This window comes from Pan paniscus, chromosome 11 (assembly GCF_029289425.2).
Source record: "Pan paniscus chromosome 11, NHGRI_mPanPan1-v2.0_pri, whole genome shotgun sequence".
NCBI lineage: Eukaryota > Metazoa > Chordata > Mammalia > Primates > Hominidae > Pan > Pan paniscus.
The window spans coordinates 84761341-84787344 of NC_073260.2; the positions used below are offsets into that span (position 1 = coordinate 84761341).

At 36.1% G+C, this 26004-nt stretch overlaps 1 protein-coding gene across 9 annotated transcripts in view; it reads right to left on the reverse strand.

The window, feature by feature from the left end:
- Window positions 1-26004, reverse strand: part of AGTPBP1 (ATP/GTP binding carboxypeptidase 1) — a 195882-nt gene that overhangs the window by 80310 nt on the left and 89568 nt on the right. For 7 of the 9 annotated variants that reach the window (XM_034967480.3, XM_034967478.3, XM_055091987.2 and 4 more), the window contains 3 exons: window positions 19531-19628; window positions 16034-16150; window positions 5864-6576 (listed from right to left, as the gene is read on the reverse strand). In XM_034967480.3, coding sequence (XP_034823371.2) covers window positions 5864-6576; window positions 16034-16150; window positions 19531-19628 — 928 coding nt within the window. The remainder of the gene's footprint in view (window positions 1-5863; window positions 6577-16033; window positions 16151-19530; window positions 19629-26004) is intronic. The other 2 variants (XM_034967479.2, XM_055091986.2) reach the window with 1 other exon arrangement.

A 26004-nucleotide genomic window follows, 5' to 3' on the forward strand; every position in this document is an offset into this window, starting at 1 on the left:
ATATGAATTTCATATCATTTTCATGTGCCACGAAGCCTTATTTTCCTCTCAATTGTTTTAACCACTTAAACATGTGAAAACCATTTTTAGCTCATGGGCTGAACATAACCAGGCAGATTTGGCAGATTTGGGATGGATTTGGCACATAGACCGCAGTATGCCAACCCTAACCTAGGTGAATGACTACCAAACTTTTTTAATATGACCAACAAGAAACACATTTTAAAGATCACAAGCCTACAAAAGAGAAACAGAGAGGTGAATCAAAAGAATTATGAAACAATACTTAGCTGTACTACATGTGACACATTGTTATTTTAATATTGGTTACTAATGAGTATCAACCCAAATTTGATAAACACTGGTCTAATCTTTGCTTTTAAAAAGTTGAGAAAATTGTTATCTAGAGAAATAAAGTTATTTATGTGTGCGCGCGCACACAAACACACACACACACACACAGAGTGGGAGAGTTAAGTCTAAAACTTGCTTTTCAGAGAGCATCCTGCCCTGCCCTGACAAGATGTCTCACCACATATATGGTCTCACCCCTCTCATCAAGTCTAACCCAATTATCCAAGCATTTCTGCCATACACATATGTTCTTCCAGTCTCACATTAGTGTTACTTGGAGGAACAAATAATTTTGAAGAGTTTCCTACCCATTATTCAAAAATAATGGGTAAAAAGGTGAAAAGGGAGAGTGGAGGCTTTGGAGTATGCACCTGTGAAGATCCACACTGCACTGCTCACCATAACTCCCATATAAACACTTGAAAAACTCAGTTGACCCCTGAACAACACAGGTTTCAACTGCACAGGTCCACTTATTTGTGGATTTTCCTTCCCCTTTGCCCCTGCTGAGACAGGCAGGAAGACCAACCTATCCTTCTTCTTCCTGCTCTTCAGCCAGCTGACAAGGATGAAGACCTCTATGGTGATCTACCTCCACTTAATGATTAGTAAACATATTTTCTGTTCCTTATGATTTTCTTAATAACATTTTCTTTTCTCTAACTTAGCTTTATTGCAAGAATACAGTATATAATACAAATAATGTACAAAATAAGTGTGAACTGTTTACATTACTGGTAAGGCTTCCGGCCAACAGTAAGCTATTAGTAGTTAAGTTTTGAGGGAATTAAAAGTTATACTTGAATTTTTGACCACACAGGGGCTGGTGCCCCAACCTCTGCATTGTTCAAGGGTTAACTATATTTGCAAAGAATATATAAAATTAGGAGGGGAAAGGCAATAACTTTCAAATACCAAAGTACTGTTGTCTATTACACAATCTGTAAACATTTTTAAATAAAAATACTTTGTTTTTTGTAGTAGTCATGGCTAAGGTGATTAACATTATTGGGGAAGTCCTATACATCTAAGTAATATGAATAGAATCATATTGTTTTGTTGAAATATGAAACCTTCATCCTCAACAATGCAATCGTTCTCACGGCTACAACTCCATAGTGAAATATGGTTATACTCTCCTGCTGCATGTCAACTATCTAATACCCACAGAAATGTTGGCAAATATGGCAGGAAAATGAAGCGACAAATATGATGAAAGGTGTTCTTTAAAACACAGGGTATACAAATCAGTCAAACTTGGTAAGAGTCACCACCATACAATTATATGATGATGAGAGACTAGCAGACAAAGGTTTTAGATTGCTTCAGAATTTATGACTTATTTCTGCAGCAACAAATCAGAACACATCTCCATCAAGGTCGTGAAAATCAAAGGGAAAACATCTCTATAGGGAAAGAAATCTTTGAAACTTCTGGAGAGACGTGGATCACTCGATTCTCAAATGCATTTTGGAGCCAGTCCTGTTTTTCTCATCGCAAATTTTCTAGGAGCAAATACAGGTAACAACAGAGTTGGTTGTTTTTGTTTTTTTGTTTGTTTCTTTGTTTTTGAGATGGAGTCTCACTCTGTTGCCCAAGCTGGAGTGCGGTGGCACGATCTCAGCTCACCGCAACCCCTGCCTCCCGGGTTCAAGTGAGTAGCTGGGACTATAGGTGCCCGAGTAACTGGGACTACAGGCATGTGCCACCACACCCAGCTAATTTTTTGTATTTTTAGTAGAGACAGGGTTTTACTGTGTTGGCCAGGATGGTCTCAATCTCCTGACCTCGTGATCCACCCACCTCGGCCTCCCAAAGTCCTGGGATTACAGGCATGAGCCACCACGCCCAGCCAACAACAGAGTTTTGAATTTCCAGGTTTTTTGTGTTTGTTTCCTTGAGCTGCATCTCCTTTGCACTTTAACTTGCACACCAACATATCTATGTTTAAAACACCTGTACCAACTCTCATCCACCTTTTGATTTCTTATCATGCTACTTACCTCACACTATTAAAAATGTATCTTAAAGCTTTGTTTTGAACTCAGTGGTATATTAGACTGTACACAGGCAGTAAGAATGTCAATTACTTCAGGAAAAAGTCCTACAGATGCCCTAATATATGGAAGAAGCTGGACTCTAATCTGTAGATTACATTTACAGGACAATTCTGAGGTCCATGTTTCAGAAACAAGGTGAGAAAACTAATCATAAATATTAAGACAGAGAAGGTTGGAGAAGAGTCACAGTAACTCCCAGTACGTATAAATTCCTCCATCATCAGGATAGGCTCAGTCAGGGAGAGAGAGGGAGTGAAGCTTGGAACCATGGATAGAACAATATTACCTGAAAGGTCAAGCAAGCCAGGCAAGGACAAAACACAGTATCAGAAATAGCTGCTCAAAGAGGACAGAGGTCACCAGAGCTAAGGGTGGTAGTCCTCAATCTGCATACAGACATTCACAGAGATATGACAGCTAGTCAAAGTCATCATGCATTTAACTATAATACATCTACGCTTCATTAAAACGTTAAGTTTCTTTACATATTGATATATACAATCAAGTAAACGGAGTTTAGCAATGGTTATCAAATGTTGCTCAGAAGCACTGCTTGGGAGGGATGTATGTCCCTTATTAACATAAACAGGTAAAATATCTAAATAAGTGTCTTGACCGATGAAAGCTTTCATAATATAAAGTCCATGAGAGGAAATAAGAGGGTTCCTTTGTAGTTAAAATTAAGGCTGAGAATCAGAGGCTTATATAAAATTATGCCTCTTTTCTATAATCCTTCTTCCTTCTAACCTTACCTCAAATATTACAGGCTAGTAAGAGAAAATACTTTCAGTTTGAGGCAATTTAATAACAAAACTTGCTTTCAGGGCTTAAAGAGCACTTAAAATTCAGGAAGTGCCTTCTGTAGTCAAGATGACATCTTTGACTTTGGAGAGGTAAAGAGCCTAAGAGATGATGCTGAAAAGAAGAAATATCAAGTTGCTGCCTGACTCTGACTCACTCCAGGTGGGTCGTTCAGATTCTTCAAAAAGCAGATGCCAAGGCACAATGAGATATGCTCCTGTGGGCCTCTCCTAAGGGGAAACTTGGAAGAAAAACAGTGGGACAGAGTTCATCCTCAATCACTGCAACTGTTCTCAGGGTTGCAAGCCCTCACCTCTATCCCCCAGGATCAATTTACTTACTTACAGGATTGACTTACTTACTTACTTACTTATTTATTTATTGAGACAGAGTCTTGCTCTGTCACCCAGGCTGGAGTGCAGCGGCATGATCGATTTATTTATTTATTTATTTATTTATTTATTTATTTATTTATTTATTTAGTGAGACAGAGTCTTGCTCTGTCACCCAGGCTGGAGTGCAGTGGCACGATCACGGCTCACTGCAGCCTCTGCCTCCTGGGTTCAAGCAATGCTCCTCCCTCAGCCTCCTGAATAGTTTGGACTACAGGTGTGTGCCATCACACCCGGCTAATTTTTGTGTTTTTAGTAGAGATGGGGTTTCACTATACTGGCCAGACTGGTCTCAAACTCCTGACCTCAAATGATCCATCCACCCTGGCCTGACAAAGTGCTGGGATTAGAGGGGTGAGCTACTGCACCCAGGCCCCAGGATCTATTTAAATCCCTCTCACCCTCAGCTATCACCTCTGCAGGTCTTGATAGCTTATCTGATTAAGCAATCCAAACTCTCATTCCTGAGCAGTGTGAGCCCCTGGTAATCATTCTCATTCCAGGCCGGCTGTAACATGTCCATTCACAGTTAAAATTGAGGAAGGGAGTAGGCAACAGGCCAATCACTGGATTGCCTATGTTCCACACATAGTCAACCCATTGCCACTGTGTAAAAACAACCCTACCTCTATTAGCTGATCTGGGTCAATCACTTGTTGTCAAAATGGTATGCTTTTCCCCTCACCTGCTGGTCTTAGACACAAGGAGTCCAGAGTACCCCACTGGCAACCACATCTTGTTGTTACATTGTACCCTGTGGTAAGACTGCACCCACTTTGGGAATGAGGACTTCTAACCCTGCAGAGCCCAGAGGTGGAGGGACAGAAAACAGAAAGTCCCTGGGTGGATACTGGATGCTACACTAAATAGGGCCACTTCTGTTCCCACCTCCTGGTTCCCAGGCTTGTGTATTCTTTCTACGGAATTATGGAAACATTTCTAATTTACTGTATGCACTGCATGCTGCAAGATGGCAACCCAACCATTCCCTGAGTCAGAGCTTTACATGAGCCTTTTGAAGGCCACTGTAGCACTCCACGAGGCCAGCTGCCTCTGGATGGTGCCATCTGTAACATGGTAGATGCCCTGGCACAGACCCACTCCCACACATCTTTCCCAGGGAGGTAAGTCCCCCATTCTGATGCTATGATGTACGGGATGACACGTCTGTGGATCAAGGGGCCAACCAGTGGCACTAAACATACACTAAGTTGCCAAGTAAAAATAATGAATTATATAAGATGCTATAGGTAAAAAAAAATAAGATGCAGTTATTTTCTCGAAGGAACTTATAGTCTAAAGAGAATCAAATACAGCAAGTTCTTCCTTGTTTATTACACACTATACTTGTAACAAGGGTATACAATTTTTTTCAGATACTGATACAAGCCATTATCATAAAACCTTCTCCATAATCACCAAAACCAGTCCAAATGCACCAAAAAAGGTATTTTTATATGACAAATATTCACTCATTGGCAATATTTAATATTATTTGCAATATCTAATCTTACTTGGCAATATTTAATAACCTTATTGTTGTTATGAATCCTGTACTTTTATCTATTTCCAATTAAAATGTTTTCCAATTAAAATCGCAAACTTTACAAAATAATACTGTCTATATTGTTTCATTTATAGTCTATTTTTATTTTTTCAATTTTTACTTTTTGTTAGTACATAGTAGGTGTATATATATATATTTATGGGGTAAATGAGATATTTTGATACAGACATACAATGCGTAATAATCACTTCAGGGTAAAAGGGGTATCCCTCACTTCAAGCATTTATCCTTTCTTCCAATTATACTTTTACTTTTTAAATGCAAAATAAATTACCGTTGATTGTAGTTGCCCTGTTGTGATTTATAGCCTATTTTTAAATCCTATACTTAACTCAAGTTCAAATGACAAATTACTAAGTTAACAAATATTGCTAAGAATATTCATTCAAAGATTATTAAATAATCTGTTTTTGTATTTTGAGATTCAGTATTAATAGAAAATTTCTAAACTATCCAATGGTCAGGTTTATCATTCTGGCTTCATCTGAATAAGGAATAAGCTCAAGAAATAAAGTAAACCAACAAGGACAATTTCAAAACAAGGCAAAATTTCCAAAGCAGAATTTAAAAATACAGTAACTTATAACTCACAGTAATTATCTTCCTAAATGCCCAAAGTAATTTTTTTAAGACTGCCTCATATCTTGACAATAGCCTTATTTAGAAGAGGGAAGAAATATGCAACTCACCTTTGTACACCATAAGGCCTTTCTAAAATAGGCTCTTTGAATGGAGGCGGAATGTGACCAAAATAATCGGGATAAGCCACCTCTGAATATTCTGGGACAGACTTCGTATTTTTCACAATCTCAATATAGAGGTCTGGGTCATGGAGTGTTGGTCCATCAGGTACTTCAACCGATGCTTGTTCTACCGATGAATTTGACTCAGTATCTTCATCATCTTCAGTTTCAACTCCAGTGCAGCAAAGCTTCCCTAGCTGAACTGTTCTTCCCTCAAACAGAACATTTCCACAAGTAGCCATGTGTGGACATGCTTTAGCACAGGTAAGGACAGTAAGAGGAAGACTGCAGTCCTTCTTCATTTCTGCAGTAAAACCTGGGGCTGTTTGAGAAGGAATATTCTGCAATGTAATTCGGTCCAAGGCCTTTACAATATCATTGTTTAAACCATGGACTGATGAAATAGTTCTATTTTGATCACCTGGCTGCTGTTGTAATGTTCTATCATTATCTTTAATATCTTCTTTTGCTAGATCCATAAAGGTAGACTTCTTTTCACCTTCATCTCCTTTAGAAGATATGTTCTCCTTCATTACAACTTTTCTTAAATTGCCAGAATTCCCAGATGTTTCCTCGCCTGCCGTGGGAACAACAATAGGACCACGTACTTTTCCCTCAAATACAAAAGGCTTTGGTTCTTTGGAGATTAAATCATAGTCCTTTGAAAATAAAAACATGTTTAAACTTTTAACTGTAAATATTAAAACATATTAACAAAACTAATACATTCATGTTATATATTGCTTCAGAAATTTTTGGAAATTTTAAAGATGGATAAAACCGGATATGTTTTCATTTCACTAAAAAGACAAAATTTTTAACCACAACAAAATTCATAACAACTACTTTACTTTGCCTACATTTCACAGAAATGTGGGAAATCTTAGAATTCTAAACAGAAAAACATAAAGACTCCAAAATCCTATTAGGGACAACAACTAAATTGTTATTCATTCATTCAATAACATTACAGTGTCTGTTTTGTGCAATATTTATGAAGTGTCTATTTTGTGCCAAGCTTTGTCTCAAGCACTTAAGACATTTAAAAAAACAACTCTTCCCTTTTGTAGCTTACATTTGTATAGGGGTAGAAAAGAGGACTGTCAATACAACAAGTAATAAATACGATATATATTTCATATATAGAACATTAGAAGGGTAAAGCTCTACAGAAAAAAAAAAAAAGGAGGGCAAGGCCGGGCACAGTGGCTCACATCTGTAATCCCAGCACTTTGGGAGGCTGAGGCAGGGAGATGACCTGAGGTCAGGAGTTCAAGACCAGCCTGGCCAACATGGTGAAACCCTGTCTCTACTAAAACTACAAAAATTAGCTGGGCATGGTGGTGGTGGACACCCGTAATCCCAGCTACTCAGGAGGCTGAGGCATGAGAATCACTTGAACCCAGGAGGTGGAGGTTGCAGTGAACCGAGATCATGCCACTGCACTCCAGCCTGAGTGACAAAGTGAGACTCTCTCTCAAAAAAAAAAAAAAAAAGGAGGACAGGACAGGCAGGATGTAATGTGGATTGGGAGTACCAAGAGAGCAGAGGTAGGTGGCAACTCTAAATGCTATTGGTTAGGGAGCCTCATGAGCAGATGAAATAGAAGCAAAGACGGTGAGGGCACCACACAAGGGGTGCATTCCAGGCAGAGAGGACTAGAGCACATAGCTCCCAGAGTGGAAGAACACCTGAGGTGTTCAAAGAACAGCAAGGATGGGATAGCTGGGAAAGAATGGACAAGATGAATGCCACGATGAATGCCAAGCACTGGAGAGTCTTGCACACTATAAGAATTTGGGTTTTTACTCTGAATGAGATTGGAAGCCATGACAGGGAGGGATGCCATGACACGAGTTATTTTTGAAAGATCAGATCCTAGTGCAGGGTTTCTGAATGACAGTGGCAAACATTTTGGGCCAGATCATTCTTTTTTGGATGATTTAAACAGATAAATAAGGTGTATATTGAAGTCATTTCCAAAATTTTGCTATTATACAAAACTGCAATAAAAATCTTTTTGCAAAGAGTTTTTGCTTTGTTTATAATGATTTCCTAAGCACTGAAATGGAACTGCAGAATCAGATATTATAATCAATTTTAATAATGCAAACTGGCCAGAACACCAAACTCTCCAAAAACACTTGTATTAATGTATATTCCCAGTAACTATACATAAGAGTATCTATTTCAACTGCTCTCTTCTTTGCCAACATTCGATACTATGGTTTTTTAAAAAAAAATTTCTAATGTGGTAGATAAGAAATATTATCTTACTGCTATTTTAATTTGCATTTCTCTGACTACTGGGAAGCAAACACTTTTCTATACATCTGTTAATCAGCCGCAATCCTTCATAGGTAACTTTTTTGTTCCTGGATACAGGGTTTTCTTTTTTTACGGTATAAATTTTCATGTTAAAAAATTTGTATACACATACATACATGAATCCTCCAGCTAACCCATTTTTTGAAAATATTTTTCTGGATTTGCAATTGATCTTTTAATTTGGGTTAATTTCCTTATATACATTATGGAGTCCAAATTAAGAATCTTCCATTGTGATTTATTCCTTGAATGTCCACTGTATACAAAGCAAGGATTCAAAGATGATTCACAGGATCCCCTGTACTACAGCTAAGCCAAGAAGACAGTGGAAGCACTAAGGAGGAAATAGGTAGATCTACCTTAAAAGGGTTAAAGGGGTAGTAAGTTTGCATTAAAAAACACATTTTGTAGGAAACATGGTAGGCTAAGTATCCACCCCACAGAACTATTTACAATTTTTACATATATTAAATATTTACAATTGTTACATATATTAAAATATTTTAAGTTTGTCATTAAGTGGATAAGAAAGCAAGGATAAAGGCAAAGTATCAAATGAAGAAGGGATCCCTATGTGATAAGCTAAAGACTGAAGCTACCTTTCACTTTGAAAACATTTGCTAAACCAGGTGACCTTGGGTACAGATTTTCCCATCTCAAAGGCGATGAAGGACAGGAGAAAAACCTTGAACTGGCATTAAGGTGATTTCCCTCTCAAAAAGATGAAACTCCAGAACTACATCTTCAATATATAGGTCCTAGAAACACTCCCACCACAAAAGAAAAAAAAAAAAACACGTAAAAAGAAGAGCCAACTGTCTTAAATTTTAAACCTTAGCTCTAAGATGGTGAAAAGTAGCACCACTCACAAACTGGTATTAAAAACCGGCCATCAAATCACATGGATTCGCAGCCTGAATTCATGTCATTTTGGTGGTCCAAAAGCCCTTGAGGATTCAATCTATAATGGTGACTCTCAAAAGCAACAGCTCCTGGAGTTTCCACATAATTTCCACATACAAAATTATAAAGAAGAAAAGAAACCTAAACATACAATTCAACAAGGTAGAAGGAAAAAGAACCAAAAGAAACATTAGATATTGAAAAAGACCTACCAGAATCTCAGACTAAGAAATGACCATATTTAATATGTTCAAAGAAATAAAATATAGAAAACAAGAAAGACTGATTAAATGCATTTTGTAAGGTTTCTTTTTTTTTTTTTTTTTTTGAGAGGGAGTCTCGCTCTGTCTCCAGGCTGGAGTGCAGTGGCGCAATCTCAGCTCACTGCAAGCTCCAACTCCCTGGTTCAAGCAATTCTCTCTGCCTTAGCCTCCCGAGTAGCTAGGATTACAGGCACGCACCACCACACCCAGCTACTTTTTGTATTTTTAGTAGAGACGGGGTTTCATCATATTGGCCATGGTCTCGATCTCCTGACTTTGTGATCCCCCCTCTTGGCCTCCCAAAGTGCTGGGATTACAGGCTTGAGCCACCGCACTTGGCCCCTAGTAGATATTTCTAATGACAGATGAGACAAAGCCAAAAAGAGAATTAGGAAACTGACAGATAGTTCTAATGAAATAATCTGAAGGCAGCATAGAGAGGCAAAGAAAAGGAAAACAGAAAAAAGAGGTTAAAAGACATGAAAGGGAGTAAAAAGGTCTACGTTCAATTAGAATTGCAAAAGAGGGAGGGCAAAAACAAAACGCAGTAACTAAAGAAGGGAACGCAGAGTTTTTCCAAATCTTATGAGAAAACAACTCACAGAATCCAAATACAATAAATCCCAAACAGGATTTTAAAAAAGAAAATCCACACTTAGTCAACATTACTAGGAACTGTAGCATTAAAGCAAAAAAAGTATATGTTAAAAGCCACCAAAAATAGTCTCTTATAAAATAAAAACATACACTTACCATACATACCACCCAGCAAGTTCACTGATAGGTATTTACCCAAGAGAAATGAAAGCTATCTCCCCAAAAAAAAATTTTTTTTTTTTTAGACAGAGTTTCACTCTTGTTGCCCAGGCTGGAGTGCAATGGCATGATCTCAGCTCACTACAACCTCCAGCTCCAGGGTTTAAGCGATTCTCCTGCCTCAGCCTCCCGAACAGCTGGGATTACAGGTGCCCATCACCATGCCCAGCTAATTTTTTGTATTTTTAGTAGAAAAGGGGTTTCATACCATGTTGGCCTGACTGGTCTTGAACTCCTGACCTCAGGTGATCCACCCGCTTCAGCCTCTCAAAGTGCTGGGATTACAGGCATGAGCCACCATGCCTGGTCACCCCAAAAAATTTTGTGCACAAAATGTTATCAACTTTACTCATATTAAAGTCCAATGAAGTCTAAAACTTCAGACATTCCAACACTCATCCACAAAGAAATTGTGGTATATTTACAAAATAAAATACTATCAAGCAATAAGGAAAGAACCACTGTTATATGCAGCAACATGGGTAAACCTCAAAAACATATGCTCAGCAAAAGAAGCCTGACCCTAAAAAGTAAATGCTGTATGATTCAATTTATAAGAAGTTCTAAAACAGTCAAGACTAGTCACAGTGACAGAGAGCAGATCAGCAGTCATCTGCGCAGGAGATGAAGAGACTACAAGGAGCCCAAGGAGACTTTCTGGAATGACAAGAAATATTTCTGTCTCAATGGGTGGTAGTCACATAGGTGTATAAATGTGTCAAAACTCACTGAACTTAAGTGAAACTTACTGTATGCAAATTTTAACTCAATAAAGTTGATTTTTTAAAAGTAACCAGAGAAAGAGACTAATTTTAAGAATGTTTACAAAATAAAGACACTTTCGGGGAGGGAGAGCAAGACAGCATGTGCACAAGTGCACAGGCAAGTACACGCCACTAAACGACGTGATCCCAACAGAAGGTCTGAGACACAAAAGGTAATGAAAAATTTTAAAGTGGTAAAAATGTGGGTAAGTCTACACTAAACATAAAAAAGCAAAGCAGTAATGTCAAATAGGTTTTTTATATATCTTAACTCTAGTTTTTAGAAAACCCACTTGACGTTACTGCTTTGCTTTTTATGTTTAGTAAAAAAAAGTGTGTATATATATATATATATATATATATGTTGATTTGGGAAGTCATGGTAGTTAGAATACTCGAAGTTTCCATTTATGGCTGAGGGAAAGAGGAAAGAAAGGTCCTGATTTACTTTAGACTTTGATAAATATGTTGGAAAATCTAGAGTAACTAGAATTTTTGCGTATTTGTCAATAATCAAACTAATACTTTAAATGGATACAGTTTATGTAAACTATACCTCAAAAAAGTTGATTAAAATAAAAAAAGACTGTATATACAGTTTTCAAACTAGTAATAGGGAAAAGGTGGAGTAAGAGAAAGATAATCCAAATGAAGGCAAGAAAAAGAGATAAACATAAAGAGATAAAACTATTAAAATAAGATTTCATAAATATAAATCCAAATATAGAAGTAATTATATGTAAATGATCTAAATGCTCCAGTTAAATGACAAAACTCAGATTTGGTATTTTTAAAATCCAACTATACGCTGTTTAAAAAATACACATCGAAGGATACTGAAAAGTTAAAAGTTAATATAAGTATATTAATATTTTTTAAAGTGCTTTTTGTCTTAGAATCTTAGAGGTAAAGATAGTAACTTCATAATGATAAAAAGTCCAACTCAAAAAGGAAGAAAACTCAATCTACATGTATATACAATAAATAATAACCCTCAAAAAATATACAACAAAAAACTAACAGACCTGCAAATAGAAACACACTCATAATCATAATCACAAGTGAGAAATTTTTTCATTGTGAGAAATTTTTAAAATACTTTTCACAGTGATTAATACAATAAGAATAAAAATCCATAAGGATAAAAGAGAACTTAACTTCTCAACACAATTAACAATCTTGTCCTAATAGGCAAATAGACAACTGTGACTAACAAGTATAGAATTCTTTTCAAACACATAAGAAAGAGTAACAAAAGTTTATCATATCCAAGGCCATAAAACGAGTCTCAAATTTTTAAAAGGTTGTGATTACAAAGACTGTGTCTTCTTATTCTACAACTATATGCTAGAAATAAATTTAAAAGATTTAAAATTTTTTCTTTTTTAGAAAGCCAATTTTAAAAATTATCTTTTTTAAAAAACCAATGAATCAAAAAAAAATAAGTTTCAGAGTAAAGATAATAAAAACACTAAACATCAAAATTACTGCTTATAAGATGCAGCAAAAACAGTAATTATAGGAGGAAAATTTATAGCCTATCTATGCATGCATACATACACACCCATGCGCGCGCGCACACACACACACACACACACACACACACACACATGAAAAGAATAAGGCTGAAAATTACTGGACATCTCCCTTAGATGACAATGCAAAAAAAGAAAATAAAAAAGAATGAAAGCAGCAAAAGTCAAGACACAGCACTTTAAACATTATTTAGAGATATGAGGATCAACTTCAAAAACATACAAAAAGTAATTTCAGGATTTAGCATGTGGGAAAGGACTACCTATATAAAACTATTTGACACTTTAAACTTTCTCCATGAATAACTTTGACAAAAATTTAAAACCAAATTTAACAAGAGGAAAACAAGAAAGAAAAACAAAATATAACAAAAGTCCATAGTAAATGCCATCATGCTACCACAGACATATGAATAAAAGAACTGTGAAAATGCAGAATTTTGATACTTTCATTATTCTGCCATCAAGAAACAAGAGAAAATAAAACTATAATTGTCACTATGAATAAATAAACATAGCTTTAAAAGGATGGTAAGGTCACTTCACAAAGGATGTTGATAATTACTTTAATAATACCATACGTTGCCTTCGAATAGCATTCATTTTCCTTCCATCTGGCCACTGAATAATGGCCTTAACACATCTGGAAACAAAGCAGGCGGTGTTCAAGATTGAAACAAACACATAAAGTAATCTTAAGCATTAATGGTTGATGCTGAAAATAATATACAAATGAAAGTGGAAAAAGTCATAATTGAAACTAACTTCATTTATGTTTATTATCTCATGATCTACAAAAAATTGATACAAAGATAGCTGAAGAAAATTCTTTCAAACACATCCTATCTGGAACCAACCAATCTTTTTAATCCTTGAAAGCATGTCACTTACATATTGCTGCCTAAAATTCAAATACACACTTCAAAAAACAGAGCCTAAAGTATCAAATAATGCATTCCTTTGAAACTTAAAAATGACAAAGATAATCAAGTGGCAACACAATTACCTTAGAAATAATTTTCTGATTATGTAAATAAAAGACGATATGCTATTTCCTATTACATATGCTACAGAAATAGAGCTACTCTATATAAAACTTTACAGCAGAATAGACAATGCATTAATAAATGTGTACTACTTGAAATATCTGAAGCAGCATCTTTCGCTTAAAGAAAATAAAAAGGATTAACTTAGTGAGAAGCTCTTACACTCAGATCTGTCTTTACAATCTGACCCTGGCCACACCTATTCAGACCCAAAGCAGGAAACTGCTCTAGGAGCAGCCAAACTAATGGACAAGTTGGCCAGCTGTTCATAAAGTGCCATGTAGGAAATCATCAAGGTTAGCCTATTCTGGGTGACAAACTATAATTAGAAAACAGGGAATCTAAACATAGAATGCAAGAACAACTCATCACAATCTAAAAGAAAACTCATTTGTGAAAGGATAAGAATCAAAGTCCTGGACTTAATACCCATAATCAGGTTACTTTTTTCTATTCCCAAATCAAAACTACAATCTGTAATCACATGAGAGTAGTGCGCTCTTAACTAAGGTTTTGATTTCCATGGTTTCAGTACTGGAGGTTAATCACAGTCTGAAGTATTAAATGGAAAAGTACAGAAATAAACAATTTATAAGTTTTAAAGAGTGCTCCATTCTGAGTAGCATACCACCATGGTCCATCCCACCCAGGACATGACTCTTCCTTTGTCCAACGTATCCACAGTATCTATGCAACTGACCTGTTAGTCACTCAGTAGCCATCTGCTACCAGATCAAAAAAACATGGTATATAAAGGGTTTGGTTTCAGGCATCCACTGGGGGTCTTGGAACCTATCTCCCACGGATAAGGGGGGCCTACCGTATATATTTCTCTTTTGTACAGAAAAAGTAGAAGGTACAGAAGAAACAGGTGACTTCTTCACACAATAATCGATTTCCTCCTCAAACTTTTTCCACAGTATTCTTCTGCCTTGATTTAGCAGTATTTGTTATTACTGATATTTTCAAGTGGTTCTTAACTAGACACAAATGTGTTAAAAGAGCTCACGGATAACTGCTGTAGGTTGAATGAAAGAGAATCAACCTGTACCCTTTCTCAAATGCCTCTTCCTGTCTTCTTTTTTTTTTCTTTTGACAAATACCTTCTCTTTCATTCCTGCCTTCCTTCTATTACCCCGATTTCAAAGTACCTTCTCATGTACCTCAAATCTAGGGGGAATACCAAGACACCAGAGCAGGGGGTGGCAGGGAAGGCTGCAGAAGGTGGACAGTTGTTGCATCTTTTATGGCATCTAAGGCTCCTAAGTTCCCAAGCTGAAACCTGAATGATTAGAACCATGAAATGTAAATTCTAGGTGATAAATGTTTCTTTTTTTTTTTTAGACGAAGTCTCATTCTGTTGCCCAGGCTGCTGGAGTGCAGTGGTGCGATCTTGACTCACTGCAACCTCCATCTCCCAGGTCAAGAGATTCTCCTGCCTCAGCCTCCGAGTAGCTGCAACTACAGGTGTGTCTCATCACGCCCGGCTAATTTTCTTATTTTTAGAAGAAACAGGGTTTTGCCATATTGGTCAGGCTGGTCTCGAACTCCTGACCTCAAATTATCTGCCCACCTCGGCCTCCCAAAGTGCTGGGCTTACAGGCATGAGCCACCACACCCGGCAACAAATATTTCTTTTTAATTTCTCACCTATAACCTCACAACTATAACCTCACAACAAAGTATTTTTCTTTAAGCAACTAGAAATTAAGTGTATGAAATTTGGGGAACAAAGGAAGGGCTAAACAAATCTTAGAGATTATCTAATTCAAACTCTTTGACACTTTAAGATCCTGGGCGATTTCATAGACTTATCCAAGGAACCATCACAAAAGCCAGCTAATTGCCAACAATTCAATCAACTTGACTTGCTCTGTAATCCAGGCTGAATAAAAAAACTGTGTCCATTAAAGTGATGCAAAAAGACTAAAGTGACAAAAAATGTAATAGTCCATCTCCACTCTTTTTTTTTTGAGACGGAGTCTTGCTCTGTCACCAGGCTGGAGTGTAATGGCGAGATCTCGGCTCACTGCAACCTCTGCCTCCCAGGTTCAAGCTATTCCCCTGCCTCAGCCTCCCAAGTAGCTGGGACTGCAGGAACGTGCCACCACACCCAGCTAATTTTTTTTTTTTATATTTTAGTAGAGACGGGGTTTCACTCTGTTGGCCAGGATGATCTTGATCTCCTGACCTTGTGATCCACATACCTCGGCCTCCCAAAGTGCTGGGATTACAGGTGTGAGCCACCACGCCCGGCCCATCTCCCCTCATTTTACAATTGCTTAACTGCAGCTCAGGATATTGACATAATTATTCAATGCCACTCAGAAAAGCAATGCTAGTTTCACTTTTTAGAAATGGAAAGAAAATAAAAACAGTGATTATCTGTTTTTATTTTCTAAGGGAAAAAAATAACTTTTTATTAAAATCAGTTAAGATGCTGAATTTTCTATATTTATACCTGAAAATCATCAACAAGCTCAGGGAAAAGGTGTTCATACATTTTTAGATCTTCTATTGTTCGTCCCGGTTCTTGCTGGGGTTTTAGTTTGTTAATATCTGTTTCAATATCATCATTCTGAAATGATAAAAAGAGTATGTTATCAGGTAAAACAAAATTTTTAAAAATTACAGAATACATTTTAGATTTAAAATGTTCCAAGTTATTAATTACATGTAATTAAAGAATAATTACTGAATAAATGCTGCATTAATTTTATCTTAAATTCAAATTTGCTTATTGTTTTGGGGTTGTTGTGTTATTGTTGGGTAGTTTTGTTTTGTTTTTGTCATGGTTACTCTAATATAACAGAGTATTCTGGCTACTCAAAACAGAAAAACTTGTGTAAAGATCAAGACTCCATTATGAAAAACATACATATATATGATGATGGTGATAATAAAACAGCTAACATTAAGCACTGAAAATAAATGAAACACTATGCTAAGCATTTTACATCTATTATCTAATTTATTCTGCATAAGAACACTATGAAGTTACCCCCATTTAACTGAAGAGGAAAATGAGGTACAGAGAAGTTAAGCTATTTGCTGAAAATTACACATCTTGCAAAGACAGGAGCCAGGATAAAAACCAGTTAGAGTGATTCTGAAGCACCACACTGTCAGCTAGCATGACACACTGCCCCAATACAGATTAATGATGATCACACAATCTTAGAGTGCATGGGAAATAAAGTTCTTTTAGAAAAACTCAGTGCCACCATTCACTCTGTTTTCAGTGGGGGAAAAAAGTCAGGAGTGGAACAAGAGCCAGAAATGATTTCCATGTCTCTCTAGGAAAAAAAGCAGGTGGATTTAAAGGAAAAGTATGTCCTCAGAGAAACAAGATATGTATCCAGGATCAATGTGTTCTAAACGCTCTTCAGAGAAGAGCTAATGAATCCCATGATAAGAGGGCAAATGTCAGATTATCTACTACCCAAGCTATTTTCTAGGATCCTCAATGACTCTGGCCTCACACAAACTAATTATTATCTTTGTTATGGCTGAAGAGAGATAATAATACCATTTAATAATTTTCAGCTGGTACTTATTTTTAATTTTGTATTTACTTACTACCAGAGTAAGCTACTTATTTTTCAGCCTAATTTACAAGTATATTTTACTATGCTTCAATCCTTAAAAAACTTTATATACATGTATCTGACCATACTTACACATATTAACTACTAGTTTAAAAGAAAAAAACATACTATGTATTTCTTATTATTTCATATTCAGGAATTTAGCTATTATTTACATAGCCAATGAAAAAGATTTTCCTCATTGATATGCATAATAGAGATTGATTTTATTTAAATGTTATCATATTAATCACTGTATCATTATTGTATACTTATTATTACATTAATATGTAATTTAATCTCTTTAAATTATACATTTATGAACCAATAATGTAATAATTTTCTTAACATCTAATAGAATACATGATGTTTCTAAAATAAAAAATAATTTACAAAGATATTCTTTTCTCTAAACATACTAGTTCAATATTTGACACTATTTTGTGAAAATATGGCCTTACATAGTGGCTCTCTATTTGGAGAGGAAAAAAAAAAAAGGCTTTACCTGTAAAACAGGCATAATGGGGAAAGAAAACTACAACACTCCGAAAGCTCAACAGCAGGGAATTTTGTGTTTGGTTTAAGAAGAAACAGTAGTGAAGGACTACTTACAGACTCATTAGAAAAAAACAAAACAACCTGCTACCACTCCTTAAAAGTTCTGCTAGTTAAGGAAGGAACAAAGAATGCACTGAAACTTATATACGGTCAAGTTGTGGCTAGCTGGAGATGAATCTTCTAGAAGCTACCAGTTTCTATAAATGCTCCAAACTCTGAAAAATCTGGGACAAAGAAAATGGAATCACAGGAAAAAAAGTTATAACCATAAGAGAACACAAATAAATAATACCCCCACTATGATGTAGCAGTTCACCTGAAGGATGAAGGAATAGGATTCAGATAAAAAAAGGAAAAATTAAGTAACGTCTAAATGTAAAGTCAATGAGATGTAAGAGGCAGGCAGCAGTAGGAAAGAAAAAGAAGATAATAAAGCTCAGCAGTCTCAAAAAGACAACAATTCTATAGTTCTTGAAGAAAAATTACATTTTAGTACAGTATAGTGATAAAGAGAGTGGACATTCCACTAGACTGCTTTCTGAATCCTGGCTCCACCTCTTATAAACTAGACTGAGAACCTCTCTCTTCCTCTGTTTTCTATCTACTTATACAACCTGTATTTACCTCATAGGGTTGCTATAAGGATCTAATGGTTACTATGCATATGTAAAGAGTTTGGACTACCACAGTTAAGTGTTCAATAATAAAATGTATTTTGTTCTTATTGCTATAACTGCTCTGTTAAGATAAAGTAGGGAAAATGTGAGCTATCACTGATACCCCAGTGAATAGTGAATAATGCAAGATAACAACTACATTTTCCAAAGATGTCAATGTTATAAGACAAAGAAATCTGTAGAAATGTCCCAGATTAAAGGAGACTAAAGAGACAAGATAATTAAGTGCAATACCTGATGCCAGGACGTAGATGTAGTTTAGATTGGCTAACTTGACAGTTTCGCCAAAGCTTACCTTGGTGATCACATTTGCTGGTTATAAAATGGGTTCTGTATCTATTAAGACAGAAATCTTCCAATATCTTAACTTCTATCTCCAAAGTGAATCGAATACTCAGTGTACCCCAATTTTGATACAGTTTTGCAAGACAAAAATTGGTCCAAACAGGAAAGAGTCAAATTAATCCCTCCTCCCCCATAAAAAAAACCCAGCAATAGGCTAAACAGCTAAAAAAAGAGACCATTTTTCTACAGATGCTAGAGTGGTCCTCTCTCTATAAATAAAGCAAAATATAGACTTTCTAGGCTTCCAGAGGTACAATGAAACTCCGAAAACTTACCTGCCTCCTTTACCTAACATCTTATGTAATATGACAATAATTTTATATTTTCTCAATAATACTTTTTTCACTTCCTTGTTCAATTAACTGAAACCTAAGAATCATTATGCAAACACTAATTCTCACAAAAAAAAATCCATTATAGAATATTTTCCTACTGTTTTTGTATCCCCGAAAGACTGCTGACAAAGGGTAATAACGCATTTTGAAATAAGTTGCCACAAGAGAGTTTCAGATCACTTTCCTTCAATTTTGTAGATTTCAAAATCTAAGGCAGAAAGGTTAGATAAAATCTTTCTGGTCAGAGAGAGTGAAAATAAGTTACTTTAAGGTCCTTTTCAGACCAGTGGATTTAAACCAATATCATCTACCCCTTTAATTGCATAGTCATTCATGGTAAAAAGATGTGGACAAAGTAAAACCTAAAATTACATATATATTTATTTACCCAATTTCTGTTTTACAACTGTAGTATATCATTTATAAAGCTAACTAATTACAGAAATTTATACTAACCTTAAAATTTTGATCTAGGTCATCTTCATTCTCAGTTTCGTTTTCAGCTTCTACATCAATATCATCGTTGTCATCACTTTCATCTACTACGTCATCCACTATGATACAAAATGTGCTATAAGTAGGTCAGAGGTAAGCATTCTACAATATGCATAGCCAATGGTAGAATGTGACTTATATAAAGTATTTCAATCACCAGAGAAAAACTAAATGAGATTTCTTATTTAACATGTCTCTAAGGCTGTCCCAGCTGTTGACAAACCCATGGGACCATATAAGAAAGTGCTTCAAAATTTGGAAAGCACTGTAAAGGTGAATTTTACTAATGTTCTCAGTTTTTAAAAATAATGTCTTATGTTGCGATAGCCTGAATGAAACATCCTGTTTTCTATTTATTATAAATTTCAATGACTCACTTCATCCCTTTATAATTGACCCCCTATTTGTTTCAATGACAGTCATGTGCCACATACTGTGCTATATGCTGGGAATTTTTTCAAAAGATGTGTAAATCGGGTTGTCTAATCTTTTTGTTTCCCTGGGCCACACTGGAAGAGGAAGAATTATCTTGGGCTACACATAAAATACACTAATACCAACGATAGCTGGTGTGCTTAAAAAAAAAAAAATTACACACACACACACAAATCTCATATTGTTTTAAGAAAATTTATGAGGTCAGGCGCAGTGGCTCACGCCTGTAATCCCAGCACTTTGGGAGGCCAAGGCAGGCAGATCACTTGAGGTTGGGAGTTTGAGACTGGCCTGACCAACATGGAGAAACCCTGTCTCTATTAAAAATACAAAATTAGCTGGGCATGGTGGTGCATGCCTGTAATCCCAGCTACTCGGGAGGCTGAGGCAGGAGAATTGCTTGAACCTGGGAGGCGGAGGTTGCGGTGAGCCGAGATCGCGCCATTGCACTCCAGCCTGGGCAACAAGAGCAAAATTCCGTCTCAAAATAAAAGAAAGTTTATGAATCTCTGTTGGGCCACATTCAAAGTCAATCTGGGTTGTATGTGGCCCATGGGCAGCATATTGGACAAGCTTGGTGTAAATATAGTCTCTTCCTTCAGGTAGCTCATGAGGTTAAAGAGCAGAAAGGAGTAAACATGTAATTATAATACCAAAGATAAACACTAATGAAGCCATAAACTCCAAAATACTATGGGAAAATGACGAATGAGGTGGCTCATGAGGCCAAAGAGCAGAAAGGAGTAAACACGTAATTATAATACCAAAGATAAATGCTAATGAAGCCATAAACTCCAAAATGCTATGGGAAAACGAGAAACGCAACAACTAATTGTAAACTGCTTGGAGACAAGGGGCTTGATGCTGACCACTTCACAGAATAGGTGATATTTAAGCAGTATCTTGTAGAAAGTATAACAGATTTCTATGTGAATGTAATGGTGGGTGAGTGTGGCTTTTAAGAAGAGGAAATACTACTACTAAAATAAGGAAGTGAAATGATATCTTTAGAAAATAACAAAAGGTATGACTAGGATGAAGAGTATGCTTATGAAAGTACTGAAAGGAAAATAAAGAATTAAAAAATGAAGGATGTAACATAGTAGGCCAAGTAGTATTGACTTTTAATATAAAGAAGATAGGCACTGAGAATTTTCAAGACAAGAATGGCTTAATTCAATTTTAAGAGGTGAGAGAGACAGCATACGGGTGGAAGGTGACCAACAAACAGGAAAAGAAAAAACACTGTCCAGACCATTATAGCAATAATAGGAATGAAACAAGAATATCTGAGGGAGTAGAATGTAAAAGGACACGGGACCATGGATGTAGGGGAGACAAGGGAAGACGAGGAAGAGTACTTGGAGGATTCTCTTGTAAAAAACGCTTCTAAACACAGTAGAAAATATTCTTAAAAGCTATTTTTCCAAACTCTTTTTGACTTCCATTTCCAATGTGACTTACAGTAGTGATTATTAACTGCCCCCCTTAGTATTTGTTCACCTCCCCTTCCTTTTAGTAATTGAGCCCCTGAGTTTTAGCTACGTATGGAGAATCCAGCCTCCCTTGCAGTAGTCATAGCCATCTATATGAGCAACTTTTGGCCAGTGGTATAGGAGGCAAAGTGATGAATACAAATTCTAGGTCACATTCTTTAAAAAGAAAATTGTCTTCTCCATTTTTTCCATTCGCATCTTCCACATGAGGAAACCACATGGAGATGGTTAAAAACACAATAAAAACAATCTGTTTTCTTTGATGACCCAGTAGAGGTCTACTGCCTAGGACCACCTGTCTATCTTCTGGATGGATATGTGGGAGGAAAAAAATTCCATGTTGTAGCAGGATAGCACAGGGGTTCTAGAAACAGAATACCTGAATTCAAATCCTAGCTCCCGAACTTACTAGCTATTTGACCTTGAGCAAGTTACATCAATTCTTTGTCTTCGTTTCTTTGTCTATAAAATGGAGATATCTACTCATAGTGTTTCTGTGGGCATTAGAGAAGTTAATATACGTAAAGTGCCAGGCAGAGTATGTGTTACACAAATGTTTATTACTGCTGTTGCTTGAGGGACTGTGCTACTGGGTCTCTTTGTAACAGCAGTTTAGTCGACCCTAACTAATACAGGTACAAATACAAAAACAAATCACCTCAAATTCTTAGATAGCAAAAAATAAATATTCATATTTCACAGGGTAACCTGGGTTGATTTATACTTATGCCCTAACGGCAGTTGGTCATGGATAAACAAGGGAAGAACTGACATTTGGAAGAAGAGAAGGAAGAAAATAACTCCTAGGAAAAAAGAAAGGGATTGAATTAAGGCGTGGTGGTTCACACCTGTAATCCCAGCATTTTGGGAGGCCGAGACGGGCGGATCACGAGGTCAGGAGATGGAGACCATCCTGGCTAACAAAGTGAAACCCCGTCTCTACTAAAAGTACAAAAAATTAGCTGGGCCTGGTGGCGGGCACCTGTAGTCCCAGCTACTCGGGAGGCTGAGGCAGGAGAATGGCGTGAACCCGGGAGGTGGAGCTTGCAGTGAGCTGAGATCGCGCCACTGCACTCCAGCCTGGGCAACAGTGCGAGACTCCGTCTCAAAAAAAAGAGAAAGAAAGAAAATCCTATTGCAAATAGGAAAAATGACTGCTTGGAAAGAAAGGGAGAGGAGAAAATGCAGTTCAGCATCAGAGAGAAAATATGTTTTCAATTTTTAGTCAAACCTTTCAAATATTTTCCTTTGTAGGATGTTTTCCTTTGGGTTTATACTCCAGATGTGAAATGCCATGTAGCTTAAGAGCGTCTGAGACCTTCTCTGCTATTTCAAAGATCCATTCATTATACCAGTACCAATAATTAACAATATTAATTAGTATAGCCAATCAAATTAAAACCAGGGACTATAAACCAAAATTCTTACTGATTTTCAAAATGTCCTTGGCTTATAGTAAAAACAGAAATATAGGAAACAACTTAAATGTCTATCAGTAGGACACTAGTTAGATAAATTATACTACAACTGTATGATGTAGTCATTAGAAGGAAAGAGTCTGCACATTCTATAAGGACTGGGAAAGTACATCACGGGAAGTTTATTTTGTTGTTGCTATTGTGCCTATAAATGTGATCTACTTTCCCTTTATGTTTTCTATGTGGTTTTTGTTGATACACATATACACACGTAGAGGAAGGCTATTTAATTTTATTCATTTTTCTTGTAAATAGTACTTTACTGTTCCTTTGCGTAAGCCACTTTTTTACAATTGATTTGCTTGGATTTTCTATATAGACAGTAATATCCTCCACAGATACTGATAAATTTATCTCACTCTTTTAACGGTTAAGACCTTTCTTTTCCCTATCTTACTGATTTAGCTAGAGTTTTCAAAACTACGGTAAATAATAATGGTTGAGAGAGGCATCCTCTAACATTTCATTACTATTTATGATGTTGGCTATTGATTTGAGCTAGATAATACTTAGCTTGTTCAGGAAATATTCCTGTGTTCCTTAAAAATTTTTCTAGACTGATATGATTTTTACGAAATCTTGTCATGGCATTTACTGAGATGATCATTTGGTTTTGTCCCTTTGATCTACTGATAATATATTTTACTAATTAAAGTCTTAATATTACAATAAACTTACTTTCTTAAAAATCATCTTTACTTGGTCAAGGTGTCCTAAACGTAAACAATACTGCTCAACTAAATTTGCTAATACTTTAGGATTTTTATATTTATTTTCATGAGTGACAGTGATCTGTAGGTTGTTTCAGATTAATCTTACCAGATTGTGTTTTCAGCATCATGCTAGCTTCTAAACTTTCCTTTTTTTTTTTTTTTTTTTTTTGCTCTGGAAAATAAAGTGTAGGACAATTTCTTGAAAGTTTGGGAGAACTAATCTATGAAGTCATCACCATTTGGTGTCTTCACTAAAGAAGCTTGATTGCATATTCAATTTCAAATTTTTTACTATTTGTCAATATTAGTTATTCATATTTTTCTAAAATATTGTCCATTCCAATCACACAGTGACCCTTGAAAAATGTAAGTTTGAACTGTGCAGGTTCGTTAATACACAGATTTTCTTCTGCCTCTGTCACTCCTCAGATAGCAAAACCCCTCCTGTCCCTCCTCCTCCTCAGTCTATTCAATGTGTAGACAACAAGGATGTAAACCTTTATGAAAACCACCTCCACTTAATGAACAGTAAATATGTTTTCTCTTCCTTATGACTTTTTAAATAACATTTTCTTTTGTCTAGCTTACTTTGTTGTACAGAATACACGTAACATAAAAAATATGTATTAACTGTTTATGTTATCAGTAAGGTTTCTGGTCAACAGGTTACTAGTAGTTATGTTTTGGAGGAGTCAAAAGTTCTACGCAGATTTTCAACTGCACAGAGTCGATACTGCTAATCCCCAAGTTGTTTTAGGGTCAAGTGTGTATTCAAATGCATTTGCAGGAGTTGCCTTTAACATCTACTTAGACTGATTTAACCACCCCTATTTACTTTGCCAAGAATGTAGAGGTATATTAAAATCAACCACCAACACTGTTTCTACCAATGCCTTTCTGTTATTCAAATGATTATAGTTTTGTCGACTTTTAGTATTTGGCACATGTGTTATCTAGCTTGCATAAAATAATCTTCACTGCCTTGTTTTAATCATTTTTTATTCTGTATTCGTGTTTTGTTTAACAATAATACTTTCCTTCTCACCTCTTCTGGGCTAAGGAATAACACATACATATTTGCTAATCTGTTTACTTTCAAGCTTTCTATCCTGCTGTCTTAAGAGACTTCATATGTACCAGCTAGTCGGATTTTGTTTTTTAACCCAATCTGGGAGTCTCTTTCCTTTAACAGAAGTATTTCATCCATTTAGACTTATTACTGAAACTGATCTGCTTGTCCTTGCTTAGCCTTTAGTGCTCTCAGGATATTGTGCATCTTTGAAATTTCCTTGCTTTTACACAGCAATGATGGACCCCTATAATTTTATATCAATTTTCAAAGTGTCCATAGTCTCCAAAGGCCACCCATGTGTTTCTATGGGTCAATGGACTCCTGTTTAAGGATCTCTGTTCCAGATGTTACCTTTACATTTGGCGAATATACATTTGGATTATTTGTATAATTTTCATTTTAGAAATGCAAGAACAGTAAAATATTAGGAAATCTATCAATATAAATTGTAGCTCATTTATGTAAATACCCACTTTATAATAACTGTATTATGTATCTTTTGCCAATAATTAGCTAAAATGTTTCATAATAATACTATAACAACTATTTAGTAATATATAGTTAACAGATTATAATGTTTAATACAAATACTCTTAGGTAACGTCTACATTCTTGACATCTCTAATTCATCATCTGACTGGCTGGAGTAATATTTCACATAACTACTTCAGGAAGGGAATACCTGGATAATATACTTCTGTACCCAAACATACCTAAGAATATGTCACCTTCACATACGGTGACAACTAATAAAGGTCCAGAAGTCTTGAGTCAGAGCCCTTTCCTTCAAATCTCCATAGATGCAGCATTTAACATTCAGGAGAATAAGTATCAAGGCCAGCTCGATTCATTTATTCAACAAACATTAAATGCACTTATTATGTCCCACACAATCTAATGGATGCTGAAGACAAAATGAAAACAACAACAGTCCTATTGTGATATATATTTGATCTTTGTCCCAGGTTCCTGGCACACAGCTGCTAAATCCCTTGGAATTTCCTAGGTAGAGGAGCGTCTTTTGTTCTAATGATGTGACTCTTTGTGGGCCCCTTGATAACTTCAGGATAGAGGCTGGTCACTAGAAAGATCAAGGCATGATCAGACAGTTGGAACTTCAGCCCCACTCCTCAACCTCTGGGGAGAGAGGAGCTGGGGACTGATTTTATCAAAAATAGCCTTATAATTAAGCAATCACACCTACATAATGGAACCTCCATAAAAACCCTAAACAATGGTAT